At 22.9% G+C, this 26,001-nt stretch overlaps 4 protein-coding genes and 1 long non-coding RNA gene across 5 annotated transcripts; 2 read left to right on the top strand and 3 right to left on the bottom strand.

The window, feature by feature from the left end:
• Positions 1-670: 670 nt before the first annotated feature.
• LOC412309 (ras-related C3 botulinum toxin substrate 1) lies at positions 671-2,590 on the bottom strand. The gene is made up of 3 exons (XM_395770.6): positions 1,904-2,590; positions 1,154-1,365; positions 671-1,066 (listed from the first exon to the last, which is right to left on the bottom strand). The coding sequence occupies exons 1-3, from the start codon at positions 2,208-2,210 to the stop codon at positions 767-769; spliced, it is 819 nt and encodes a 272-aa protein (XP_395770.1). The 5' UTR covers positions 2,211-2,590; the 3' UTR covers positions 671-766.
• Positions 2,591-4,644: 2,054 nt separating this feature from the next.
• LOC727050 (phosphatidylserine decarboxylase proenzyme, mitochondrial) lies at positions 4,645-6,428 on the top strand. The gene is made up of 5 exons (XM_001122763.5): positions 4,645-4,700; positions 4,765-5,020; positions 5,173-5,406; positions 5,494-5,782; positions 5,861-6,428. Exons 1-5 carry the CDS (start codon positions 4,660-4,662, stop codon positions 6,268-6,270), a joined length of 1,230 nt encoding a protein of 409 aa, XP_001122763.2. The 5' UTR covers positions 4,645-4,659; the 3' UTR covers positions 6,271-6,428.
• Positions 6,429-7,636: 1,208 nt separating this feature from the next.
• LOC102656473 (CB1 cannabinoid receptor-interacting protein 1) lies at positions 7,637-19,085 on the top strand. The gene is made up of 2 exons (XM_006565169.3): positions 7,637-8,175; positions 18,455-19,085. Exons 1-2 carry the CDS (start codon positions 8,000-8,002, stop codon positions 18,777-18,779), a joined length of 501 nt encoding a protein of 166 aa, XP_006565232.1. The 5' UTR covers positions 7,637-7,999; the 3' UTR covers positions 18,780-19,085.
• LOC102656387 lies at positions 15,191-18,517 on the bottom strand. Its single transcript, XR_003305871.1, has 3 exons — positions 18,429-18,517; positions 16,737-17,126; positions 15,191-16,648 (listed from the first exon to the last, which is right to left on the bottom strand). It is a non-coding gene; the product is annotated as an uncharacterized LOC102656387 (long non-coding RNA).
• Positions 19,086-20,856: 1,771 nt separating the features above from the next.
• Positions 20,857-25,500, bottom strand: LOC551753 (RNA polymerase II-associated protein 1). Its single transcript, XM_006565170.3, has 8 exons — positions 24,712-25,500; positions 24,005-24,617; positions 23,411-23,915; positions 23,166-23,335; positions 22,926-23,085; positions 22,541-22,820; positions 22,351-22,454; positions 20,857-22,258 (listed from the first exon to the last, which is right to left on the bottom strand). Exons 1-8 carry the CDS (start codon positions 25,159-25,161, stop codon positions 20,926-20,928), a joined length of 3,615 nt encoding a protein of 1,204 aa, XP_006565233.2. The 5' UTR covers positions 25,162-25,500; the 3' UTR covers positions 20,857-20,925.
• Between the last annotated feature and the right edge of the window lie 501 nt (positions 25,501-26,001).

Here is a 26,001-nt window from a genome sequence, read left to right as displayed (position 1 = left end):
ATTAATGATGTTAATGAAATTTTTAACTCTTTATGTCCTATCCTTTTTTAATGAAAAATATACTAACTTTTTAATATTATATGATAATTTTCTAAATTTATATATTTTTCAAATGATAAATAATATTTTGATTGCAATTCATTATTAGAAATAAGGACATAAAGAATTAGCATTTGAAAAAAGTATATTATAATTCATACTTTATGAAAAATTGCAGTATGAACTGCACAATTATAAATATAATTTACATTATATAATAATATTAGCGATAATAACGCGATAATATGTAATATATTTTTAAGTTTTAAAATTAATAATCCTATTAATAAAGAAAAAATCACAATAGGCAAATAGCCAATTACATTCTAATAATAAAAATATGATTAATGTTATAATAAATTATACCAGACCTGGCTTCAGGAATTTTACAAATAGTACGACTTAGTTATCAGAATTTATATTTATATAAGAAAATAAAAAAAAAATGTATTTTTAAAATATAAAAGATTTAATTATTGAATAATAATAATAATATAAGATATATATATATATATAATTATTATTCAATTTAAAAAATTATTTAACTATACTTAAGTATAGTAATTTAAAAACATTATGAAAAATACATAAACATTTTGTTAATGAATATTAATGAAATAAAATTATTAAAATTTGAATTATTAAAATATTAATAAAAATTCAAAATTCTGATAACAAAACAGTCGCACTTGATCACAGAGAGTATTCTAGAGAGTCTAATCATTATTTATGCACTATTAGAAGGTCTTTCACAACAACATAACCATCTGCGCCATAATGATAAAGGTTTTCTACGTCTACATAACAAACTAGCACCACCTCTCCTTGTGTTAAGAGCACTAACTATTGCTTGATCAAATGCTTCTTTAAGATCATGTTGAGTTAATGCAGATGTTTCCACATAACTTACAGCTCCAACTTTTTGAGCCAATTGATGTCCTTGAGTACTTGTAATTGGAGTTTGACCATATCTTGCTAATTGTAACATAAGATGTACATCTGATCGTAAATCACTCTTTGTGCCTACCTAAAGTCATTATTGTTCTTGTTTAAAATAAGATTGGAATACATATAATTTTGCTGATTATAGTTATAAAACAAAATATATCTTTACCAAAATAATTGGTGCATTAGGACAATATTTTCGTACTTCATTTATCCATCGAGAAGTTACATTATGATAAGAAGAAGGACATACAACACTAAAACAAACTAGAAACACATCTGTTTCTGGATAACATAATGATCTTAAAGGATCAAAATCATCTTGACCTGCTGTATCACATAGCTGAACATTTACTGGTTGACCATCAACATTAACAACCACTAGAAGCAATTAAAATATTTGAAAAGATTATTATATATATTTAATATATTATATATATTAATTTCAAAAAGTAATTTTCATAAATTTAATTTATTTTACATAAACTTGTTATTATATAATAATAACAATATTATATTATATTATGGATATTATGGATATTAATGATAATATTTGTTTATATATTTTGTTTAATCATTAATCTATTTAGAAAAATTTTAATATTTAGACATTACAGGTCAAAATGAATTATTAAATATTAAAATTATTAAAAGATTGACTTTACAACATTATTAATTTGATAAATATAATTTTAATAAAAAGATATGCAAAAATAATAATAAAACGAATTTTAATTATTTATTATGTATAATACATATTTTATATATTTAATTATATAAAATATTTACGTTAAATTTTTCTTCATTTATAAAATATGCATTAGAAAAACTCACCATTTTTATTTCAAACTCTATCTATTTGAAATTAAACTTGTCACTATTTGAAATGTCACTTACCACTATTAGATTTTTAACTAACCATTATAATTATCAAAAGCAGTAGGTACATATTCTCCCGGAAAACCATTCGTAGAATAAGAAACAACTAGGCTGGTTTTTCCAACGGCTCCATCACCTACCAGAACAACTTTGATTCTTCTGTCAAGTGGAATACCACTGTGTTCTGTGCCACTGCCATTTGAATTCTGATTTTGTGTTGAACAAGTTGTTCGTTTCGATTGCAGTTGCATCGTTTGGCCATTCTTAATAAGAGGTTTAGTCCAATTCGTATGTGACGACGGTGGCATTATTTCGCTCTTTACTTTACTACAACCACGAGCTTTCATGCGTATATTTCTGAAAATATTTTACATATAACCTCTACTTGGGCAAATTAAAGCGATACAATTGTTGTATTTATCACAATAAGTTTCTTTTTCGAATTGTCATTTCTTTTTCTTTCCGTTGACACTCGTGGTTTGTAAGATTACAGATTAAGTTTTCGATAAGGAATTTTCTATATACTCCAGGTACTGTGTATATCACTCGAAAACAATGGGAGAACGTATACCATCTAGAAAAAAATAAAAAAAAAGGAACTGATCCACCTGCCACGACGCGGAGCCACCTGTTATTACGCTTTTCTTGCGATGATTACAACCGGTGGCATTGATACTATACAACTATAGAAAATTGCTTTTATCTTGATCTATCATTGTCTTAAACAAATATTTTATAGCTAAATTTGTTCAAATATTTTAATCAAATGAAATAATTTAATTTAATTAATCATTTTCATATATGTACAAAGTTATCTCATAAAAAATGTATTTTAACAGACAATTTTTTTGTAAACAATGCAATAACAAATATATTCACATATTTTTACAAAATATAAATAATTGTTTCAAGATAATAATATTGTATTTTCAAAACAAATTATGTAATAAAAAAAATTATTGCCTATTTTTCAAAAGAAATATTTTTGAATTTATATAAAAAATATTTTAGATTTTATTTTAGATTTTATTTTAGATTTTAAAATTCATAAAAATATCACATAATATATAAAAAATATATTAAAATAAAATAATATAAAATGTTAAATATGCATATTTAAATTCTATGTTTCAAAGATATATCTATTAAAAGAACGATTAAATATACTATAAAATATATATTAAAAATATATTTAGTTTATTCATAAAAATAAAAATAGTAGAAAATAGATATTAAAAAGTATATATCATAACTTATGTTATTAATTTACCTTATGCAAATTGTTAACTAAATAAAAATTACTATTAAAAAGATATAGATATAATTATAATTATTTATGAAAGATAAAACATAATAAGATAAAAATTTAGTAAAAAAATATAATATTTATAAATAAATAGAGATTTAGATATATATAATATTTATATAAATAATTTTTTATAATTGTTTTATTTAATTATATATTTTAATTGAATATAAAATTTCATATTTAAATAAAATGAATTTTATGTAGAAAAAATTTGTTTAATATTAGAATTTTAAATGATGTTTCAAAAATATGGAAATACTAAATGAATTAACTACAGATTTTTGATTTCAAGCAATATTTTCCTTTTACGAAAATATTTGTTACAATTTTATTAACAAAAAATATTAGCCAATCACGAAACACATAGACTAATCAAAATGCAATAGTAGTGTTGGGTATATGCTGCCGGTTAAGTATAAAAATAAATGCAAGCAACATGTATCAAAAAAAATCTGTTGAATATGAATATGACAAAAGAAGGGAATGCAAAATAACAAAATAAGAGGAAGAATGAAGATAATAAAAAAGAAGGAAGAAGAAGATAAAAGATAGAAGAAGAATGACAAAGAAAACGAAGCATAAGAAATACAGAAGAATAATAAAGGAAAAGGAAGATAACAAAGAAGAGACAAAAGGAGAAAAAGAATAAGGAAAGAAAGGAATTCTATATGAATATTCTATACGAATAATAATTAATTAGTTTATCATTGTTCTTCAAAATATATTCCAATGTAATTTTTTTCGATAAAAAAATATTTCTAAAATATTTCTTTCAATAAATTTTCTTTGACATATTACTTATACTTCATGCTTGACTGATGGCATATATCCAACATTACTGATTAGTCTATGCACTTCATGATTGGCTAATATTTTTTGTTGATAACTTATTAACAAAACCATAATAAATGTTTTTGTAAAGAAAAATATTTTTCAATGAAATAATATAAATAATATAATAATTTTTTAAGAATCTCCAGTTTCTATTTTTGAAACACTCTATATATATATATATATATTGTATAAATATTATTAAATGAACGAATTTGTGATTAAGAAGTTTATAGTTATTTTATTCTAATTTCTTTTTCTTCTTTCAAATTTTTAAAATAATTAGTAACAACTTAAAAAATATATATAACAATTTCTATATGTATAATTTAATGTGCGTATAAAAAAATAATTAAAATTAATATAATATTTTGTATGTTATTAAATGTTGTAAATATATTACAACTAATTTATTTACACGTATGAAATTATTATTATTATGTATAAAATTAATTAAAATAAAAATATATTAGAAAATTTAAACATATATATTTGTATTTTGTTATTTATAAGTATATTTTATAGAAATATATATATATGTATATATATAAAATTCAATATAACCTAAAAATATAAGGAAATTATAAAAACGTTTATATATTGTTTATACAAACGTTTATAACAAAAACGTTTATTTAATAAAATTTATTTTCTAGATGAGTCTCTTCAGAATTTGTCGTTTAATTCAAGATGTGAGGTTTGTAACTTTAATATTAATTTAATTAAATAATTTAATATTTAAAATTATTAATATGTTTTAGAAAAAACTATTGTAAATATTATATAAATGTGTATACAAAAAGAAATTTTAAAAATATAATAAATGAGAAATTTTCAAGAGTATATAGTTCAAATATATATACAAATCAATATAAATATTATTCATTTATGAAGCAACGAAAATGGACTGTTTCTATTGCATTTGGAATATCATTATTAGCAGCATTACAATATAGATATTTGAAAAACTATATAACTCAAGACAATAATGTATATGAGCCATTCAATATCTTTGCGGTATAGTTTTTTATTATATTTAGTTTTTTATTATAGTAGTTTTATTATAGTAATTTTTTATTATATAATTAAAGATTTTAAATAATACAAATAAGAAAATTTCATAAATTAAATTTAAGAGTAATTAAATATTTATAAAAATAACTTTACAGGTAAAATGTTATAATTTTTTGCCACTTCGAATAATAAGTAGAATATGGGGTTGGATAGCCAGTTTGGAATTACCAGTTAGTTTAAGACCAACTTTATATGAATTTTATGCAAAAACTTTTGATGTTAATTTAAATGAAATTGATATAAATTTATCAGATTTTCCAAGTCTTGTTGATTTTTTTGTTAGACCACTCAAATATGATGCAAGACCCATTGATCAAAATACGAGTTTAGTATGTATATAATTTTTATTATAAAGATTATATAAATTATTAATTTAAATAATATATTAATGATAATTATATATAAATTTATTATAGGTTTCACCTGCTGATGGAAAAGTATTATATTGTGGACCAATCACTTCATGTTCTGTACAACAAGTGAAGGGTGTAACTTATAATCTCAGACATTTTTTAGGTGATATAAATACACTTGATTCTAATCATTATAAATTTACAAAAGAAGATGATGATGCTTATATAAAATCTCTTTTAACAAATCCAATGAATCAACTCTATCAATTAACAGTTTATCTTGCTCCAGGAGATTATCATAGATTTCATAGTTCAACTCATTGGGAAATAAAATTTCGTAGACATTTTCAAGGTTTATTATTTTTATTAATTTCAAAAATTAGATTTAATTGATATAATTACTTTAATTAATATTAATAAAATATTTCAGGAAAACTTTTAAGTGTTAATCCTAAAATAGCAAAATATTTACCAGATTTATTTTCATTAAACGAACGTGTAATATATATTGGTAAATGGGCTGATGGTTTTATGGCTTATAGTGCAGTTGGTGCAACAAATGTAGGTTCTATAAAAGTTTATTGCGATAAAGATTTATATACAAATGCTATTAAATGGCCTGAAATCAAACATTGGAAAGATGCTAAGTTAAATTGTATATATTTAAAAAAAGGAGAATTGTTTGGTGAATTTAGAATGGGATCTACTATTATATTATTATTTGAAGCTTCAAAAGATTTTAAATTTTGTGTACATGTTGGACAAACAATAAAAATGGGTCAAGCTTTAAGTGAATACATTCCTGAAATTGAAAAAAAACAATATGAACATTCATTATGACAATTAATAATGTGCGTAGCGCATGATTGGAAATATGTTTGGAGAATAGGTACTTAAAATTAATCCATTGATATTGTGCAAATCTTTATTTTTTATGATATTGTTATTTTAAATAAACTACAAAGCAAATATGATTATAAATGGAAATATAATGGATATTTTAAATATTAAACATTTTGTAAAAAATTAAAATTTTGCAAAATTTTATTCAATAAATTCATACATAAAATGCATCTATATATAAATGTAAAATGCAATTGTAATAGAAATTATTAATAATTCATATTATTTAATATTTGAAAAAATTGAATTATTTTTGTTACTTATTATCAAATACTTAATAAAATATCTTGTATTTTTAAAATATTAATATATTTATTTTATAAATTACAATTAAATTGATTATATTTATTCAATACAGTTATTTATATGTTTATATTTGTGTTCAATTTTGTAATTTTTGCAAATTTTTGTTTTGAGTAAAAATATGTAATATTATATATAAATATAATATATATATATAAATGTATGTAATATTATAAATATAATAAAATATCATAATATTATATTATATAATAATATTATATAATATTAATATATTATATAATATATTATATAATAATATATTTTATATAAATATTTGCCATCCTAAATGTTTTTTTAAATATCTTTCATATTTTATAAAAAATAATTTCACATTTGTAAATTTTAAAGAATAAATGTGATTAAAAATATTTATTGTATAATTCTTTAATAATTGTACTCGCATATCAATAAAATATCTTAAATTTGTAAAAGTCATTTATTTATATTTATAATTATCTTGTTTATGAAAAAAAATTTTAAATTTTATATAATATTTGATTTATATTTTCTTATTGAATTGAACATTTTATAACATTTTTATTTTATAAAATTTTTTCATTGTGGAATTAGAAATTTAAATTTTTCATTCTGGAATTATTGAGATCGAAATACTTTACAATATCAAAGTATTTTTAAGAAATTATTCTAAAATATGATAGAATGAACATTTTTGATTTTGAGAATGTTAAAATAAAAATAACGATAAAAATAAGAATTCGTAAGTTTAAAGTGAAAATAATAATTTGAAACTTATCTTACATCTAATATGGATCTTATTATATATCTTACGATCATTTTTCAGTAAGTTGTGTAAATTTGATATATGGTTCGCTTTATATCTTATTTTTTGTATTATCTTATTATTTTATAATTTATATTATCATTCATTTGTTTTATTTATATAAATATTATTATATACATAAGTATTTATTTATGATTATTTTCAATAATTAATTGAAAATAACAGTTGAGCATATAATTATTTGTATATAATTATAATATATAATTATCTTCTTCATTATTGAAAGAAAAAGTTGATTGGGAATGGAAAGCAAAACGAAAAAAGCTGCCGTCGCGTGTCCGGAATCACATTACCTCTACGACGCTGCGGTTCAGTAAGCGTCGCGACGCCCATCGCGCACGTTGCAACGTTCGTTTGTCTTGTCGCGGTGTTCCTTCGGATTGTGCAAATTTTATGAGTTGTCCTTTAAATTATAAAAAAAAAAATTTAAATTCATTTTTGTTATATCACGTGCACAAACATAATATGTGATTTAAACAAATTTATATTGAAAAAGTTGCAAAAGAGATATTGCGCTATTTTCTTTTTTATATTTTCTTTAAAGTTAAATTATGGAGCTAGATGGGTGCTGATGGACATTTTCGTGTGACCTTATCCCTAAGAAGGGAACCAACTGCTGGTCCAGTTTATTGCAAAATGGAAACTTCAGCGAGATTTCGACAATTAAAGACCGTCAAATTAAGCTGTGAGGCCACGTATCGGTTGGACATCAGCTTCAAACCACCGCAAATATTAGAGTGGGTACAACAAATGTCACGATTAAATGATACATTAATTTTTCTTTTTTTAAAAACAATTATTGTTTTTTTCGTTCATCTTGTGTCACTGTTTCTTTTTTATTTGATTTTTTAATTTGTTTTATAGAACTTTATATTCAATGATAATTTTTATTGTAATAATTATAATTATAATAGGAGAGACAGGAATATCCGCGAGATTCATCTTTTCTTTAAAGGATTAAACACTTAAGATAATTGATTGTTATTTTTTTAATAATTTTGATAATTTTGAACTGTCCATTTCATTTTATTTGATCTAGATATTTATTTTGCTACATAAATTTACAATCAGATAAATTATATAAATGAGATCTAATGCTAGATACATGACCATTATTTACTTCTTTCATTTTTCAATAAACATTTATGCTTTTCATTTATATGCTTAATATTTTTCAACATAATTTATTAGATTGTTAATTAATTATATTTAATTGTTAAAATTTTTATTTTTTTATATCAATATATAATATCAATGTAAAATTTTCATATGAATTTAATATTTTTATACATCTCAGTTATTTTATATTTCTGTTTTAATATTAAATCATTAATTTTTAAGTATAACTTATTGAATTATTAATTTATACTTAAATAAAAATTGCAAATTTCATAACTTATTTGATGTATTATTCAAGAAATGATTATTTTGTTGTATCATCACTCATAAAAAAAGAAGTGCACTGACGTTAAATTTATCTAATAAAAAACCTAAAGAAATGATGTTTTTTTTAAAAAAAAAAGAAATTTTATTTATCTCCAAATATAAATATCTATAAATATATATACTTTGAATTATATAATTACTATACAAATAAAGAAAAAAGACAACATTAATGAAAATAATTCCATTTCTTCTTTTTTAATAAATAAATAAATTCTAAACTTTTGATTTTTCTTTCTTTGATAGTAAATTTTTTTTAATTCTATTATAAGATTTGAATTGTTGCAATGGTAATTGCCTTACGATAGAATCATGAAATACAATACTTTCCTCATAAAAGGATTTATATGAAGAATAGCGTACATTGTACCATATCAATATAGAAAAAAGATTAATATAACAAAAATTAAAAATTGCAAAATTTAATCTTTAAAAGGAATCTTTAAAATAAATCAATAATCAAAATATAAGTAAAATAAATTTTTTAAATTACCATTACATTTTCCTTTCGAGTTTTCGACATTCGTCTTCGACATATATCTCAAGGGCCCAGGGCATTTTAATGGAGAAAAGTAAGAATTGTAAAATATGATCCTTTCGATCTTATAAAACTTCATGTGTTTTATGATCTCGACGAGCGATTTTAAAAGAGAAAAACGACATTAGGAAAGATCGATTTTCATCTAGTGCTCCTTGAAATACTCCTTATCGAAGAAAGGATAAAAAGAAAGAGGAGAAAGAATCATCTTCTTGGACACCATTTTGAATAATTATAGTGAAGAGTTTCTAAACGGCGATCTTCTCGGCTTAACTGGATAAAAGGAATCGATAAGCCTTAATTCATAGACGATATTCTTCGAGGAACGAGGATTACGAAAGTAATCAATGTACAATATATCGCATATACTATATATTGAATAATCTTTCGTTGCTTTCGTTGTAATACAAAACTATAATTGATGACAAATGTGATGGAATTTATTAATGTTTCGTTTTCTTCATTTAATCGTTCTCTGTAATCGTTAAAAATTCAACAATTTTTTTTCAATTTTCGATCATAATAATCGAATTATATAAGTATAGTTCTATTTATTCTTTAAAAAAATATATTTTTGATTAGATTAGAGAGAGATATTTTACCGATTAATACCATCGATAATATTTTTCGAATATATTATAGGATATTGAGTACAAGATACGAGATAAAGTAGAATATTAGATTCAGATCTATTGGTATAGGTATAGATCAATTTTACCCAATACGAGGGTTAAGAAGGATGGTTATAAAAAATTCATGTACCCGAGGGGGTTGGAAACGTGTCTAGAAACTATTAAGTTTTTCATCAGAATAACCGACTTGATGTAGTCTATTCGTGAAAATTGAAGAGTTGTTTAAAAAAATAAATATCAATTTATCAATTTATCGATAATTTTGAACACACTCTTGTTTATAAAGAGTTGTAGAATAAAGGCATCGAATTAGGATCTAAGATCAAATTGAGGTTACTGTGCCAAATATAGAAGAAAGGGATACAAAACGTTATACATATATATCTATGCGACATACAAGTCGAAGAAGAGGTGAGAGAAGACCAGGTGTTACATATCTACTAAAACGATATCGGCCTTGAATTGTAAAAATTGCAAATCGATCGCGATCTTCATTCGGTTCAATTGGAACAATTCTCTTGGAACAATTGATTCTTGGCTTCTGATTATCATTGACGAAAGCTGTAAAAGAAGAAGTTAGAAAATGAACAATGAAAGATAAAAATGATATACATTTTAAAAATCGTATATTAATAAATAAATGTTTTTGAAGTTCGAAAGAAATAGATACGCAATTTCGAAATTTTTTTTTAAAAAACTAATATCACAGTTTTTAATTGAATCTAGAGTATTCCACACTCAAGGATAGAATCGAATAAAAATTTCATCGAAGAAGTAGAGTTTGAAAGAAGGCTGACGATAAATAATTACAATCGTATATCGTGTTTCCGTACCGAAAATATGTCTTTATGCGATGAAATAGATACGTGAAAAGATGGAGAAGGTAATCATACACGACGATTGAAATATCGACTAGTGTTATACTGCAGCGCTGTTTTTCAATGCGTGGTAAGTAACAAAATCGTGTTCGTAGCACGAATAGCGGCTAAAATTACTTGGCAATTACGATATGCAGAGTGTTGCTGGCGCATAGGTCAGTGATTTTGCGTGGATAATATTTAAACAACGAATGAAAATAAATATGTGCAATGAAATCGAGTTTTCAAAGACACTCAATAGTCTTTTCTTTTTACACGAAGCTATTTCAAAAATTGAATTTAACGTTAAAAATTTCGAAAATGTATCTTCGAGTTTCCTAGACATTTTTCTAAAATTTCGAAGCCTTAAAGATTAAAAGGATATTTTTCATTACAGAATTATAAATTAAAGAAATAAAATTGTTATCGAACAAACAATATACGAAAGAATAGTAATGAAAAGATTTGTTGGAATGTTCATAAATGAAATTCTATTTATCGTGATAAACAGAAACGTGATTTTTTAGTAGTAATAATCAAATATTTATGCATTTTTATCGATAATTTATGAATAGCAATGAATTTTTGATGTTTCTTTTTATTACCGATGATATTGCTTTGAAAGTATATGTAATATCGTTCTCGAATGTAACATTCTCGGGGAAAATATTAATATCGAAATATATTGTTGAATATAAAGTTTTAAATGGATACATTCGATCTCACAAATTATTCTGCAAATTGCTTGACGATCAATGTGAAATTGGTTTTCCTTCTCTTGTCTCTCATTGCACGCTAGTATTTGTAAAAATATCCTGTCCTTTGTTTCGAAATATATTGCTCGTTTTGTCATTCACTAGAAAGCATTTCAGATTAAGATGTATATGTAGTATATGGCCATATTTTTTTTATCGATTATTTTTCAGGAAAATGCTTCCTAAAAATTAAAAATGTTAATTCGCGAATTAATTTGTAATTTGAAGAGTAAGAATATTATTTAGATAAATAAATCTCGTTGAGAATTTTATTTAAATTTAAATTTTAATACCATAAACGCTAAAAATCGTGTAGAATTTTCAGAATTTTAACGTGGTATGTAATTAACTTAAATCACGCGACGCTTGAACCTACATTTCTCTGAAGAAATATATTAATTAATGCGTTTTTTTAATTATTATAATATGCTTACACGTTTTACTATTTTTGAAATATGACAAAAAGATATTAAAAAAAAAATATTTAAATACTTGAAAATACTTCTTCTCTACAATTTACATTTATTCTACTATAATTTATTATTTTAACAACGAGAATTAAATGTTAAAGTGTCTATAAAATCTTTATTACAATGTTAATAATAGAAATTATAAGTTATAACCGTAATTACATATTTTAAACGTGTAATATATTTTTTCCCTATAATATTACAATATTTAAAATTAATTATCCGTGTTTTTTCGCGAACGAAACTTTAATCTCTATATATTTAAATTTAGTCGTCAAATTTTTCTTCATTTCTGGCAAAAGTCGTTAAAGCTAAATCTTTGATAGCGTTGAATGCTCGTGACTTGCGTCAATAAACATCGAACAGTAGCCATTGTGAAAGCACTAGTTGCGCGAACGATACAAAAAGGATACGTGCCGAAAAAGCTTATTTACAAAATCTTCTACTAGAAAGAGCGAATTGTCTATTCAAACATCTACTCGAATTATATTTTACGGCCTATGCAATGTAAAGTTACTTTCAACTATGGATAAATTTAAATTTACCGCTCAAAAATTTGCCGCTTTGAAAATAATTTTGCGTTATTTTATTGTCATAATTAATTTTCATTTTGAAAATATATTTCAAAATTCATTTCTCTTTTCTCTCTCTTTTTAATTTGATATTACAATATTTTATTTATTTATTATCATTCGTTAAATAATATATTTCCTATAATGAATCCTTCAATTGATGCGTGTATTATTTATAAAATATTGGATCGCGAAAATTACTTATTCATTATCTTTTTTTTTATGAAATAATTGATGCATTAAAAATTATTATTAAAATGTAAATGATATATAAATATAAAATTATATATTATTATACGTTAAATTATATCTTATATCGTTCAAATTATTCGAAAATTAAATAAAAACTAAAATAGATAATAATTAATTATTAGATTTCTACAAATTAAATTATTATTACGATATCGATAAATCAACATCCTAATCAATTATTTAATTATCGTGAATTATAAATGCAGATGTTCCCTCTAATTATTTTTAATAGCATATAGGTAAGAATCTATGTATTATAAGCTTAATAATTCATTTCACGAATGACTAGGTAATGCATTTTAACGATCGAAAGTTTCGAGTTAACTCTGAGAAAGTCGAATGAGTCACGTACACGCATTGTTCCATAAAAATATAATGACATATGTCGTGATATTCTCGTATTTCTTTCCAGAGCAATTAAACTATGAAGAAAAATCAGTGGTAACAAGACTGATAAGTCATACGACTTACAAAGGCCACTTCAGCTAATACGAGACAAAAATCCCACTTTCTTACAATTTTAATTATTAACTTTACAATTGGATTATCTCTCAGCAACAGTTTTCTACTGTTATTTATCAATTTGAATGAAAATCGAAAAGATCTATCGGAGTGGCGGTATCTTAAAATAATAACATAGATGAAAAAAAATCTTCCAGCGCAGTGGTGTAAAGACACATTGGCCCGACAGCGTCATATAACAGGCAAGAAACCGGGTCACGGAATAAAAAATATTCCACTTTCAAAAGTATTATAGACTGGTAGAACTAGAACAACTAGCATATTTCCATGTGGCATATAACATCGGATAAAAAAAATATAATTAATAAAAAAAAAAAAAAAGAATATCAAATAAAAATCTCTATTTCATTTGAATTTTATCCGAATCTAATCCTTTAAAAAAATTATTGAATATTCAATTTTTTAATATTTATCAAAGCAAAATTATGAATTTTTATAGATACATAAAAATAGATTATGAATATTAAAATTTTTAAAATCTTGATTAAGCGACACGTAAATACCACGATAAATTGCATGCAAATATACATTTATAGCTAAAAGTAATCTTAAGGTTACATGAAAATTAATTATTCGAGATATTAATAAAATTATTCGATAAACATTAAAATATTTTATTTAGAAGTAAAATAGTAAATAAGATATGCGTGAAATAACCTAGTATATATTCGGAATGTTTGCAAAATCCTTCGATTTATTCAACACGATAAAGTATAGAGTGCAAGTGTTTGCGCAAAGAAGATCTATTTATCGCGACACGAGTCAGCAATTTTCACGTCTTTGTTAGAAAACCTTCGTAAAACGCGGTTGTCGACATCTCTTAAAATAATAATTTCTCAATCTTTTTTTCCTTTTCAAGATTTAATAATAGAAAAATTGAAGTTGCCTTTCTACATTCTTCTAGAATGAATCGGAATTTTTCTGTTTGATCTCTCGTTTCAATGTTAAGTTTTTTCTTTTTTTATTTTTTGAGAATAGCAAGTGCAAGGAAAAAAGAAGAAGGAAACGAAAACGGAGAAAAAAAAGGAGAAAGAGGAGAAAAAAAAATTAAAAGGAGTAAAAATACAAGATAGTGAATAGCTTTTTGTTTCAAGAGAGATTGCCTTTCAAAAGAGGATGCTTCATGTTACATTGCCCTCTTCATCTTCTCTTTATTTCCCGCGCGGCCGTTAAATTTGCTAATTGGAAATCTCTTTTGTCGGAGATTCGTTTGGTTGATTTAAGTAAATACATGCAACCAATTATTCCGTGGATTATTTAAAGTAAATATAATTTGACTTTTAGACTCAAAAGAAGTGTATACATTTTTGCTATATTTATTTTATTAAAAAGAATAAAAAAAAAAATCAATGAATGAAAAGAAATTAACATTGAATATTTTATAAATTTCTTTCGAGAAATAATATTATAAAATCATTGAAATTTTTAAAAAATTTATGCAGAAAAAATGTATTTTGCAAACAATAATAAGATAGAGAAAGATATTATAAATAAGATTGGGAAATTCTGAGGAAAAAATATAATATGCATTGGAATTAAGAAGTTTTACCTCAAGAAGTTGTTCAACATGTATTATTGAAATGAATTGATATAATAAAAATACTTAATTCTTATATTGTTATTCGAAGGTACCAAAGTATATTCAAATTTAAAATTTTATTATAAAAAAAAAAAAAAATATCAAATTCATTTGATTAAAAATTTTGAAAAACATTGAACATTAGGATAATGATTAAAATTATCATTACTATGTTCATTTAATTTCTTCCTACAATAAGAAGTAATTAGTAGAACTGCAATAACTAGAGTAATAGATAATGGAACTGCATGATAGAATAGCATAAACCAGAGTCAATTGTTCGAGATCCAATATCGTTGAATAATAGCTTGCCAACGATTTAGGTCGCAACTAAACCTCATAACCGCGAAACAGTTCGACGAATTAATTAAAGTCTCATCTTGAAACTGTGTTCAAAATGTTTAGGATGTATTCGAAAGATACATCGAGGCATATGCACAAGCAAGATATTTTGCGCCTACCAACACGAAAATATATTTCCTTCCAAGATTGCGCGTGATCTATCAAAGTCATCGCTTCTGAACTCGTCTTCTCTTCCTTTTTCTCTCTCTCTCTCTCCCCCCCCCTCTCTTCTATTCCCCTTTCCTTTCTCCAAAAAGTGTGTCTGCACTTTATTCGATTGAAGTCGATTCCTGTCCTTCTTTTTCATGACTATGGATGAGATATCTCGATACCATGATACGTCGTTCATGCAATACTATTAGACAAGACATTTTGTCATCATGATTTTGCTTATACGATATTATACATAAACGAATAAATTTCATATTACAACATTGATTCCTATAGTTTTTTTAAGATAAAATTTTTCAGTTATTATAATATGCTACTAAGGATTACACATCATATCAACTATACTAGTAGATGATGAGGTATTCACAATGAGAATCAATATTAAGCTTCATCATTGACTTTATCAGTCCAGGGATAGAGGAAGTCGATCATGTAAAGTTCTAGTTTGCATAAAAATTTTTTTCTTATATCTATCAAGTGTGATCATCTCATCTGTTCGAAAGAGGAACTCTTGATAACTCAGGTACTAATAGATGTGCTAATAACCAAAGGGAGAAAGATGAAAGACAGTATAAGATCACTCGATTTTCCCCTGGAAGAAATATATAATATTGTTTATATGATGCTATAAATAAGATATTTCACTATTGTCACTTATGCAATATTCTTATAAAGAAAAGAAGAACTATTAAGAAAAGGATAGAGTAAGCGCAAGAATGATAAAGTTTTCTACTTTAAATTAGAGATTTATAAAAATGATGAATCTTATTTAACACTAAGTATATATTCTATAATGTTCTAAATTTACTAATTACACAAATCATAATATAAGCTTAAATATATTAAACGAATACTTTGTTTTAGAAACTATGAGAAATTGGTCCATATTAGAAAACGATAAACATAGAACAAAGTTTCGTGAAAAATAGAAAAATTATGCTGTTCAGTTATTAAAAGAATTATTTATTAAGAAGAATATGACTTTTCTTTTCATTATTTTTCTTCAATTGAAAGAAAAGAAAAGAAATATATCCGCTGAAACATCAGCGAGCAAAGTAGGTTAACATCATCGCGTATCTAAAATGAACCATACATGCTAAAAGATATTACGATATTGTATATTAACGTCTAGATTTCATGATGTAATGTATCAAATCCAACTTACATCTAAAACTTGAAGAAATAGTTCTATGAAATCTGAAATGATTATTATGATTATTAAACAATTTAATCGAGGAATTTTTTGCTTGATGCATAAAACTTGAATTATATAACAATAAGAATTAATTTCAAATTCGATATGTCGAATTAATTAGGAACGAATTTCGATATTGAAAATTAATCAAAAATATTTTGCATTTTTATTTTGTAATGCATTATGACTCTCCACATTCGCATGTTCCGAAATCAAGAATTTTTTTATATTCCTTTGCTTGTTATCAATCGGACATATCTCCATCACATCCATTTCTGCATCGCACTCCTTTTCCTACTTTCACCGCAATCGTTCTTAATCGTTCACTTTAAATCTTATCAGCTTCTTATCGTTTCTATCCTGCGGAATTTTTTTTGATATCAAAAAATAGGATATTAAATTTTTATAATTAATAAAAAAAAATTTTTACCATAAAGATCTGATTCCTTTTGATATATTAGTAAATATTTGACACAGCTACTGTTTTCATAGTAAAAAAAATCTCAAGATTTCTTTGAATATCCTCATCGAAAAAAAATAAGAAAAATTGATACTTACGATTCATAATTTTTTATATTTTTTACGAATAGCAACAAAATTAGTAAAACAATATTAGTAAGATTGATTTTGCATTTTATTGCTTAAAACTTCATATATTTTGTTTTTGATTTTTAATTTAAAATGCGCATAAATTTTATTACATTAATATAAATAATAACGTATATTATATAATAATATATATGTATATTATATAATCAAATTAAACATATAGAATAAATAGTCTTATAAATAAATAATTAAAAAATTATTTATCAAATAAGCAAAAATATAAAATAAAAACAGTCTTAAAAATATTTAAATAGAAAAGACAACTTTTAATAGAAAACTTTTAAATAAAAAAGATAATTTTTATTATTTATGAAGATTTGCAATAAAATCAATGTATTTTATTTAATTAAATATAAAAGTATTTTTATATTTCATTGCTTAATTATTTTCTTTCTTATTACAATACATACACTTTATAAAATCAATTCATATATATATATACATATAACTATTTATATATTCAAAATACTAACCTATAATATTTTGTTTCATTATAATACATTTTCTGTACAATATGAAAATAATAATAAAGAAAGACATGAAATTAAAATTTAATAATTTATAACATTAAAATTTTGCAACTATTTTGTGAATGATTACAGTATATACGTGCTAGATGATGCATAATAGAAACGAGATTTAGAATCTCAAATACCTGATCGAGGATGCAAATGTATTTGAAGCACGATTCTGTCGACGCGGACGTGACTATCGATTTGTAATCAATAAATCGCTTCGATGCTTACAATTGAAATTAAAAAGCGTTCGATTCGATTAATCTTTCGATTTGATTTTAAATTATCCGTTATTTTTCTTTTTTTTATAAAACCTAACAATTTTTTTGTTTTTTTTTGGTATTATTTTTAGAAAAATAAAAACACTAATATAAGAAATCAAAATTTAAAACATAGATTTAAAATAAAATAAATAAATTAATATTAGAAATAAAGTTCTTAAATTAAGAAAATTTTAACAAAGTCTTTAATATTGATATTTAAATATCTTTTGTATTATTTTTATTCTATTATAGTAGTATAACACTACGAAACTTACCTAAATAACAATCTTTGAACTTATAGGTCCCTCAGCATAGGAGGTAAACAAGTGGAAACGATCGAGCGTGCACGGGACGGAACAGCCTGCGCTTACAGTGCTTATCATAGCACGAAAGGTATACCAGCAAGTGCTCGTGGACATCGTGAAGAATTGCCAATAGCTATGCGTGTCTTGGGTTCCGGTTACCTTACTACTTGTCTGCAAATTAAATATTACCGTCAAGATGATCAGAGCCATTGTGAATGGGGTGCCAGATTACACTGTATCGAATTGGATTGTTCAAGCGTAGAAGGCAGATTGGTTACAGTAGATCGGGAAACTTATAGAAAACTTGGTATAGAATCCTAGCAATCGATGGGTGTTAACGTTATGAAAGCTATCACATAACGAAAATAGCTAATATTTGTTTTTTCGTAAAAATATAATGGTACGTAACTTTTGTCAATTGTAATTGGAATCAAAATTGTTCATTAACTAATGAAAGGATCTGAACACAAATAGCAATTTCATTTGGAATTTAAATAATATATCATATGATAAAAAATATAATATGATGGTACTTTAATACGTTTAATTCTTAGATATGAAAATATACAAAATATATGAATATTTTGAAAATTATTGTAAAATTGAAAATAATAATCTTTTTATCAATCGACTTTTCTAGAAAGAAATAATATAATAAAATATTTACTATCAAAGAAAGGAAATAATGACTAAATATCTATTAATCAAATAATGTTAATAAAATCATTTCATTAATATTTAAGATATAATTTCATTTTCCTATTTTTCTATAAGAAAAAACATGTTTGTATATACATATATTAGAACATACATGTATATATAATATAATTATTAAAAAATATATAAATTATATAAATTGATATAGAAAATAGAATTAATATCATAATATAATTATAAAAATATCTTGTTTAATCAAAATGCAAAATATTATTCTAGAATTATGTGTAATATGTTTTTTAACGATTCATAATCATTAAGAAATCAAAAAAAAATATTTATTTAATATTTGAAAAATATAAATATATCGATCTACTAATAATTTAAAAATATTATCGAAACGAAATTTACTTGTAATATATTTACAATATATACAATATTTTAACAAATAAATATTTCATGCACCGACCAAATATATATATATTTTTTTTTGGCTTAATAAATAAAAAGTTGTAAATTAAAATAAATATGGAGATTCCTATTATTCACACATTTTACATATAATACATATATACATATATTATAATACAGATTATACTAAAAGAAAATACATAAAAAAGAAATTATTTATATATTATATTTATATCAACAAATTATTTAAATATAAATTCATTATATTATTTAAAATATAAAATATAGACCAAGAAATATCTGTTGTATTGTTATATGATTGTTAACATAAATGAAAGTTGAACATAATTTACGAATTATATCATAGATTAATATAAAATAATTTTAAAGAAACTGCATTTATTTTTTAAATTAAATTTTTTATTACTATATATTTTTCATTAACTATATTTTATTGTAAAAAATTATTATATAATTTAATATGAAATTTAATAATATAAAAAAAGCACGTGCTATTCAAGACATATAAAACTATTAATATTATTGCATAAATACTGTCATAATATTCTTACACCTATTGTGTTCACAATTTTTTATTTTATTTAATAAAATTAGTATAAATTTCCTTCAAAAACAAGATTATTTAAATTAATGGAATTATTTTTTTATATCATGAAAGCATATTTTATCCAAATAATATATGATTTCTTATAATTATTATTCTTTACTATTTATATGTATAGTTCTTTTATTTGTAATTGTTGAATATTTAATAATAAATTTTTATATTTATATGATTAAAATAATTTTATTATTATTTATTGATAATTATAAATATTTATATTTTTGCAAATATTCATTTTATGATATATGTGAATATTATATTATATTATAAATTCAAATATCTATAATAAAGAAATAGATGAATGAAATTTTTAAATAAAATAAAATTCATAACTTATAAAAATTTATTATTGATAAATAATAATAAAACAAATAATATACATATATATATAAATTTTCTTATATAATTATATATGCATGAGCAAATGCATATACAAATGTATATCACACATCATAAATTCTTTATAAATCAATTTTTATTACAATACTTTTTTAATTTATTAAAAATCTTAGCAATCAGCGAAATGACCAAGCAGTGCCTCTATGCTTTATAAACAAATTGTTCCTATTCTCTATTGACATAATTATTTATCTATAATAATATTGGTATCTGTATATTTTACAATTAATTGAAATAAATTATTTGATCCTTCAATAATATGAAATATTTTAATCCTAAAATATACTGAACATATAAAAAAATTTATTGGTACAATTCATTAATTTAATTATAAATAAATAAACTCTTAATAAAGTTTACAATTATAGATAAATTTTAAAATATAGGTAATTGATAATTTAACAAGAGACCAGCTAGAACTTTATTAGATATCTTTTCTAACTGAGTTCTCATTCGTATTGCTAATTTACTTGATTTTTTTAAATACATAGCAGAATGATGTAATGCAATTGTATATGGAATAGGACACCAATTTTGATTCACAATTCCTCTAACAAGTGCTGTTATGTAACTTTCTATTAAAGATGTATCTTCCTCAAAAGGATATAAATATTCTTTTAATGGAATAATTAATTGTTCTAATGGTAATCTAATATATCGAAGTAAACCTATGTGTTCCGACCATAACAGTTTTCTATAATGAACATCATGCCTTTGTGCAATTGGTATCAATAATGTCATTGAAAAACCATAATCACCATAGGAAGTTGAACAAAAATGTTCACACATAGCAGTAAACAAATCAGTAAAAGAATTAAGTCCTGGCAGATCTATTGTAAAATTAAATTTTTTGTAGTTATCTTTTACTAAAGTTGTAACAACTTTAGTAAGTAAAATAGAAACATCATTATTCAAATATAATGTATCGCACAAGTATATCAATATTAATCTACTAAATCTCAAGGTTTGCGATAATTTTTCAACTAAATCCGGTAATATTAATTCTAAACTTAATACAGTTAAGACAACAGTTTTGTCATTATCATTACATATATTATTATTTCTATATTTCGTATAGATATGTACAATAGGTAAATAAAACCAATCTTTAGGCATTGCTGCTTGATCCCATTTACCATTTAATGTTATATATTGTTCGTATAAACTAGAAACATCATGATTTAAATTTAATTTGATATCTTCTATGTTTGAATTTAGATTTAATTTTTTTAATTCATTCGTTATTATTTTTATATTTAATTTTTCTTTTGCTAATGAAATCCTAAGCATACTTTGTACATCAGATGAATAATCAGCAGGTAAAGATGATACAAGTTTAATAGCAATTTTCCAAATAATATGCATCATCTTATCATCTAATTTATCTTCAACAAAAAGAGTTGCATTTACTATAGCAACCAAAAAAGAAAATTCTGATCTTGTATACCATGATCTTTCTAAACACCAATCTGTTGTTTCTAATTTTTTTAAATACTTATAAAGTTGTGGAAGATTGAGTATTGCTTGGATTTCTTCTATAAAAGAATGATCAATAAATATATTTAAAACTGTGGCAAGAAAAGGCATACAAGATTGTTGAGATACAATAGGTTGTAATTGGCCATCATATGTTAACACATTTAAATGAGGTAAAGCAGAAGGATTGCGTTCAATAGCTAAACAATTACTTAACAAATTTGAAGTAGAACTAAAAAATAAAAATATAAAAATTACAACATTGAAAATTATTGTAGTAAAAAATTTTAATATCATAATCTTAAATTCTTAATTTCTACTTACTCGAGATTGGAAAATACTTTTGATCGAGATATGTTTAATTTTTTAATTACAGTACTATCTTTTGTTGCTAATAATGTTTCTGCGATCAATTTTGTATTACCCCACTATAATATAATATAATAATATAATATAATAGTATTTTATAATGCACATATATTCATATTTTATATCATACTTTAATTAAACGTACCGTGATATTATCTAAAGATAGAAGTTGTATACTCCATTTAAATAATAAAACAGATATATTTGCTTTTAGAGGTACTAAACAACTTGCAACAGCAATTAAAGCTGCTGCATATTCACAAGATAATTCAGAAATGTTTTGAATATCATGATTACTTAACAAAAGTTGTAATTGGGATATAAGAATTAATTGTGCCCCACTTAAACTATCTGTTGCTTCTTCATACAACAATAAAGTCCTCCACAATCGTAAACTTTCAATGCTGAGATTAAAACTTATTTTTCTATTAAAAAATTTATATTTTATATAATATATATAAATATATGTAAAAAAAACTTTCTATTAATATTAACTAAATTAAATTAAAGTAAATAATATATAGTATTACCCTGCATCACAAGTGATGTACGAAATAATACGTTGTACAATTTTAAGATTATTTAATTTTTGTGCAATAGATTTCTCTCCATAACAAAGTAAAACACGACAAAATCTAACTGCAGCAACTACTGGTACTCCATAAACATTATTTATAGTATCTGTTATTGCTATATATAAATTTTGATTAGTATATATTGATTAGTATCTGAATAAATATTTATATGAGATATAAAATATATATAAAAACCTAATGCATCTGTAGATAACGGCATAAAATGTTCAATTATAATCTCCAATAAATGTGAAGTATTTGCAATTTTTATAGTAGAAATAGGCGAATGTCGTACAAGTCTAATTAAAATTTCCAATGCATAAGTTACAGCAACTGGTGATGGTCGCACTTCATTCAAAATATAGCTAAAAATAATTTGAATTAGTTTTTTTAATAAATTTTTCATAGTATTTATTCAGAAATAAAATAATTGAAAATACCGAATTCTTAAAAGTATATCAGTTCTTAATAAAGCAGCAATTGCATCCAATTGCACTAGTTCATGATCTTTTAAATTATTTATATCATCAACATCAGTCTTTGATGTTGTTAAAATAGGTTCTTTATAATTTTTAAAACCATATAATCTATCTAAACAAATTTCATCCTCTTCGCTATATAAAAAAGCTCTAAGTGCTTGTAAAGTTGCTGTAATCACAGCTACCGATGTATCATCCAAAGAAAATCTTAATAATAGTAAAAGATTTCTTTGACTTAATGCAATCAAGGGTGGAGGTTGTAATGTTTTATCATACCAACCCTTACGACTTTTTTCTATAATATTTGCTAAAGTTATAAGAGCTGTACAACGTTGTTGTTGTGTTGATGATCGAGTAAGTTGCAATAATTCTTGTAAAGAATAACCAGGACGTTCAGGTTCTTCTCCATGATGATGTAGACCTTTTTGCATAGATATATTGTCATCTTTATAAGCTAATAATACACCTTAAAAAATAGTACAAAAATAGTTTAAAAATATTAAAATCTATGTATTTTTATTTTTTTTTTAAATAAATTGGTATTTCAAAATTTACCATTAAAGTCAAAACGAGCATTGTACGGTTCATCTGAAGCAGGTTCATTTGTTTTTTCTGCAGGTATATCTTCCATCCATTGTAATTTTTCATATTCAAGAGAATCCATATGTATCCAACCTTTTTCTTTAGCTTGTTCCATTAATTTTTTAGAAGATTTTGGTATATTTTGTTCAACATTATCTATTTGCATAGTATTATCATTATTTTTTATTGAATCATCATGTTTGTTAGAAATTTTTTCTGTAACTATTTTTTTTATAAATATAGATTTCATATTTTGATCTTGAGCTTCATTATTTGATATTTCATCACTTTCTTGAATCTTATTTATTTTTTGTTTTTTAATTCTTTTATCTCTTAAAAATTGTACTAATTCTGGCTTCAGAGTTATTTCAAGTTTACTTTTTTCTTTTAATATATCTTCCTGACTCATTTGCTTCAATCGTTCTAAATTTTCTTTATGTATTTCATTTGCCCATGATCCTTCTACAATAACACTTTTATCACTAATGCATAAAAATTCAGATTTTTGTAATTCTTTTATTCTATTTAAAGCATTACTTTTAGGAGAAATTTGTTGCCAAAATAAACTTTGACTTTTATCATTCTTCTAAAAAGAATAAAAAAATAAATAAATAAATTGGAATCAATATATTGAAATATTTTCATATTATTTATTTTTATTAAAAAATATAATTATATACCATATCTGTAGAAACAAAAACTTCAGGAAAACCTGTGTTATAACAAAAAAATTTTTTTTTATCAAATTCATATGTATCATATTTCTTTTCCACAATATTTCCTATTACTATTTTTGAAGATGTTATATTTTGAACAGAATCCTGTAATGTGTTTTTTTCAGTTTCTTTAATTAAAGGATTTATAATATTACCACTTCCTTGTGAAGTACATATTCTATCTTCTGTTTTTAATTTTTTTAATTCAGAAAACTTTGATTTAACTTTATTAAAACTCTTATGATTGTAAGGAATTGCAGTAAAAGTAGTATTTAAAGATTTTGTGGATTCCTTTAAATTAATTACTTTAGCTGATGGTTCTTGTTTATTTTTTAAGAATTCTTCTTGCATACGAAATAATTCTTCTTCACTATCAGTTGGTTTAGGTCGCTTCAGAACTGAATTTTCATCCATAATAATTTAAAACTTATTTTTAAATTCCAATTTTCAAAATTATTTTTAAATTCCAAAATTTTAATTCTTATTATTAAATATTTTTATTTTTATTTCTTATTTTTATGATTATATACTTAAACAAATGATAGTTTTATTAATTTCGATATTTATTATTTTATATGATTATTTTATATATTATCAATTTACTTTATTTTTTTAAAGTAAAAATTTTTATTTGTTATTTGGATATGATCATGAATATATATCACTATGCAATAAAATTGCATCGTTACTGCATCGTTGCTATATCTGATCTCGAAACTGTGTTCAAAAACAATCATAGACAAAAAAAACAAATAATGGAAAAAAGATAGATTGTGCATACATAGATTAACTTTGCTTTTGAAATGTTTTTAACACTCAAGAGATGGCATTGATAGTTTTATCTATTCTTTTTCCCAATATTTTTTATCTTTTCTTTTGTTTCATTTATTTATAATATTTTTAATGACGTTGATTCCCTAATTTTTAACTTATCTTTTCCTACCATTTATTTTTTTTGTCAATATTTGTTTTATTCAAATATTTCAAATCGTCGATATCTTATCTATACTGTAAGAATTTTTTTACATTTATCACAATATTTTTAATTACACTTATTAATAATGTGTAATAATTAAATAAATTTAATTTATATATATAATAAATTAACATATTATATTATTATATTAATTAATTATTAATAATATTTTAATAATAATAATATTATAAATCAATTTTTATAAAAAATCACAAATTGATATTATTTTTATCGTATAGTAAAAAATTACAAGCATAAGTTTTAATTCATAAATAATT

The sequence above is a fragment of the Apis mellifera genome, linkage group LG12, assembly GCF_003254395.2.
Source record: "Apis mellifera strain DH4 linkage group LG12, Amel_HAv3.1, whole genome shotgun sequence".
NCBI lineage: Eukaryota > Metazoa > Arthropoda > Insecta > Hymenoptera > Apidae > Apis > Apis mellifera.
This window is presented reverse-complemented; position numbering and strand designations above follow the sequence as displayed.

What these genes read in the sequence shown, in the direction of transcription:
- LOC102656473 (XM_006565169.3), top strand. Translation starts at nt 8,000, where the DNA reads ATGGGTGCTGATGGACATTTTCGTGTGACCTTATCCCTAAGAAGGGAA. An exon ending in AAACCACCGCAAATATTAGA is followed by an intron (nt 8,176 to 18,454) that starts GTGGGTACAACA and finishes TTGAACTTATAG; the next exon opens with GTCCCTCAGCATAGGAGGTA.
- LOC727050 (XM_001122763.5), top strand. Translation starts at nt 4,660, where the DNA reads ATGAGTCTCTTCAGAATTTGTCGTTTAATTCAAGATGTGAG. An exon ending in AGCCATTCAATATCTTTGCG is followed by an intron (nt 5,021 to 5,172) that starts GTATAGTTTTTT and finishes ATAACTTTACAG; the next exon opens with GTAAAATGTTATAATTTTTT. An exon ending in ATTTCGTAGACATTTTCAAG is followed by an intron (nt 5,783 to 5,860) that starts GTTTATTATTTT and finishes AAAATATTTCAG; the next exon opens with GAAAACTTTTAAGTGTTAAT.
- LOC551753 (XM_006565170.3), bottom strand. Translation starts at nt 25,161, where the DNA reads ATGGATGAAAATTCAGTTCTGAAGCGACCTAAACCAACTGATAGTGAA. An exon ending in TTTTTGTTTCTACAGATATG is followed by an intron (nt 24,618 to 24,711) that starts GTATATAATTAT and finishes TATTCTTTTTAG; the next exon opens with AAGAATGATAAAAGTCAAAG. An exon ending in GTTATCTACAGATGCATTAG is followed by an intron (nt 23,086 to 23,165) that starts GTTTTTATATAT and finishes ATTTATATATAG; the next exon opens with CAATAACAGATACTATAAAT.
- LOC412309 (XM_395770.6), bottom strand. Translation starts at nt 2,210, where the DNA reads ATGAAAGCTCGTGGTTGTAGTAAAGTAAAGAGCGAAATAATGCCACCG. An exon ending in TGCTTTTGATAATTATAATG is followed by an intron (nt 1,366 to 1,903) that starts GTTAGTTAAAAA and finishes AATTGCTTCTAG; the next exon opens with TGGTTGTTAATGTTGATGGT. An exon ending in CTAATGCACCAATTATTTTG is followed by an intron (nt 1,067 to 1,153) that starts GTAAAGATATAT and finishes TAATGACTTTAG; the next exon opens with GTAGGCACAAAGAGTGATTT.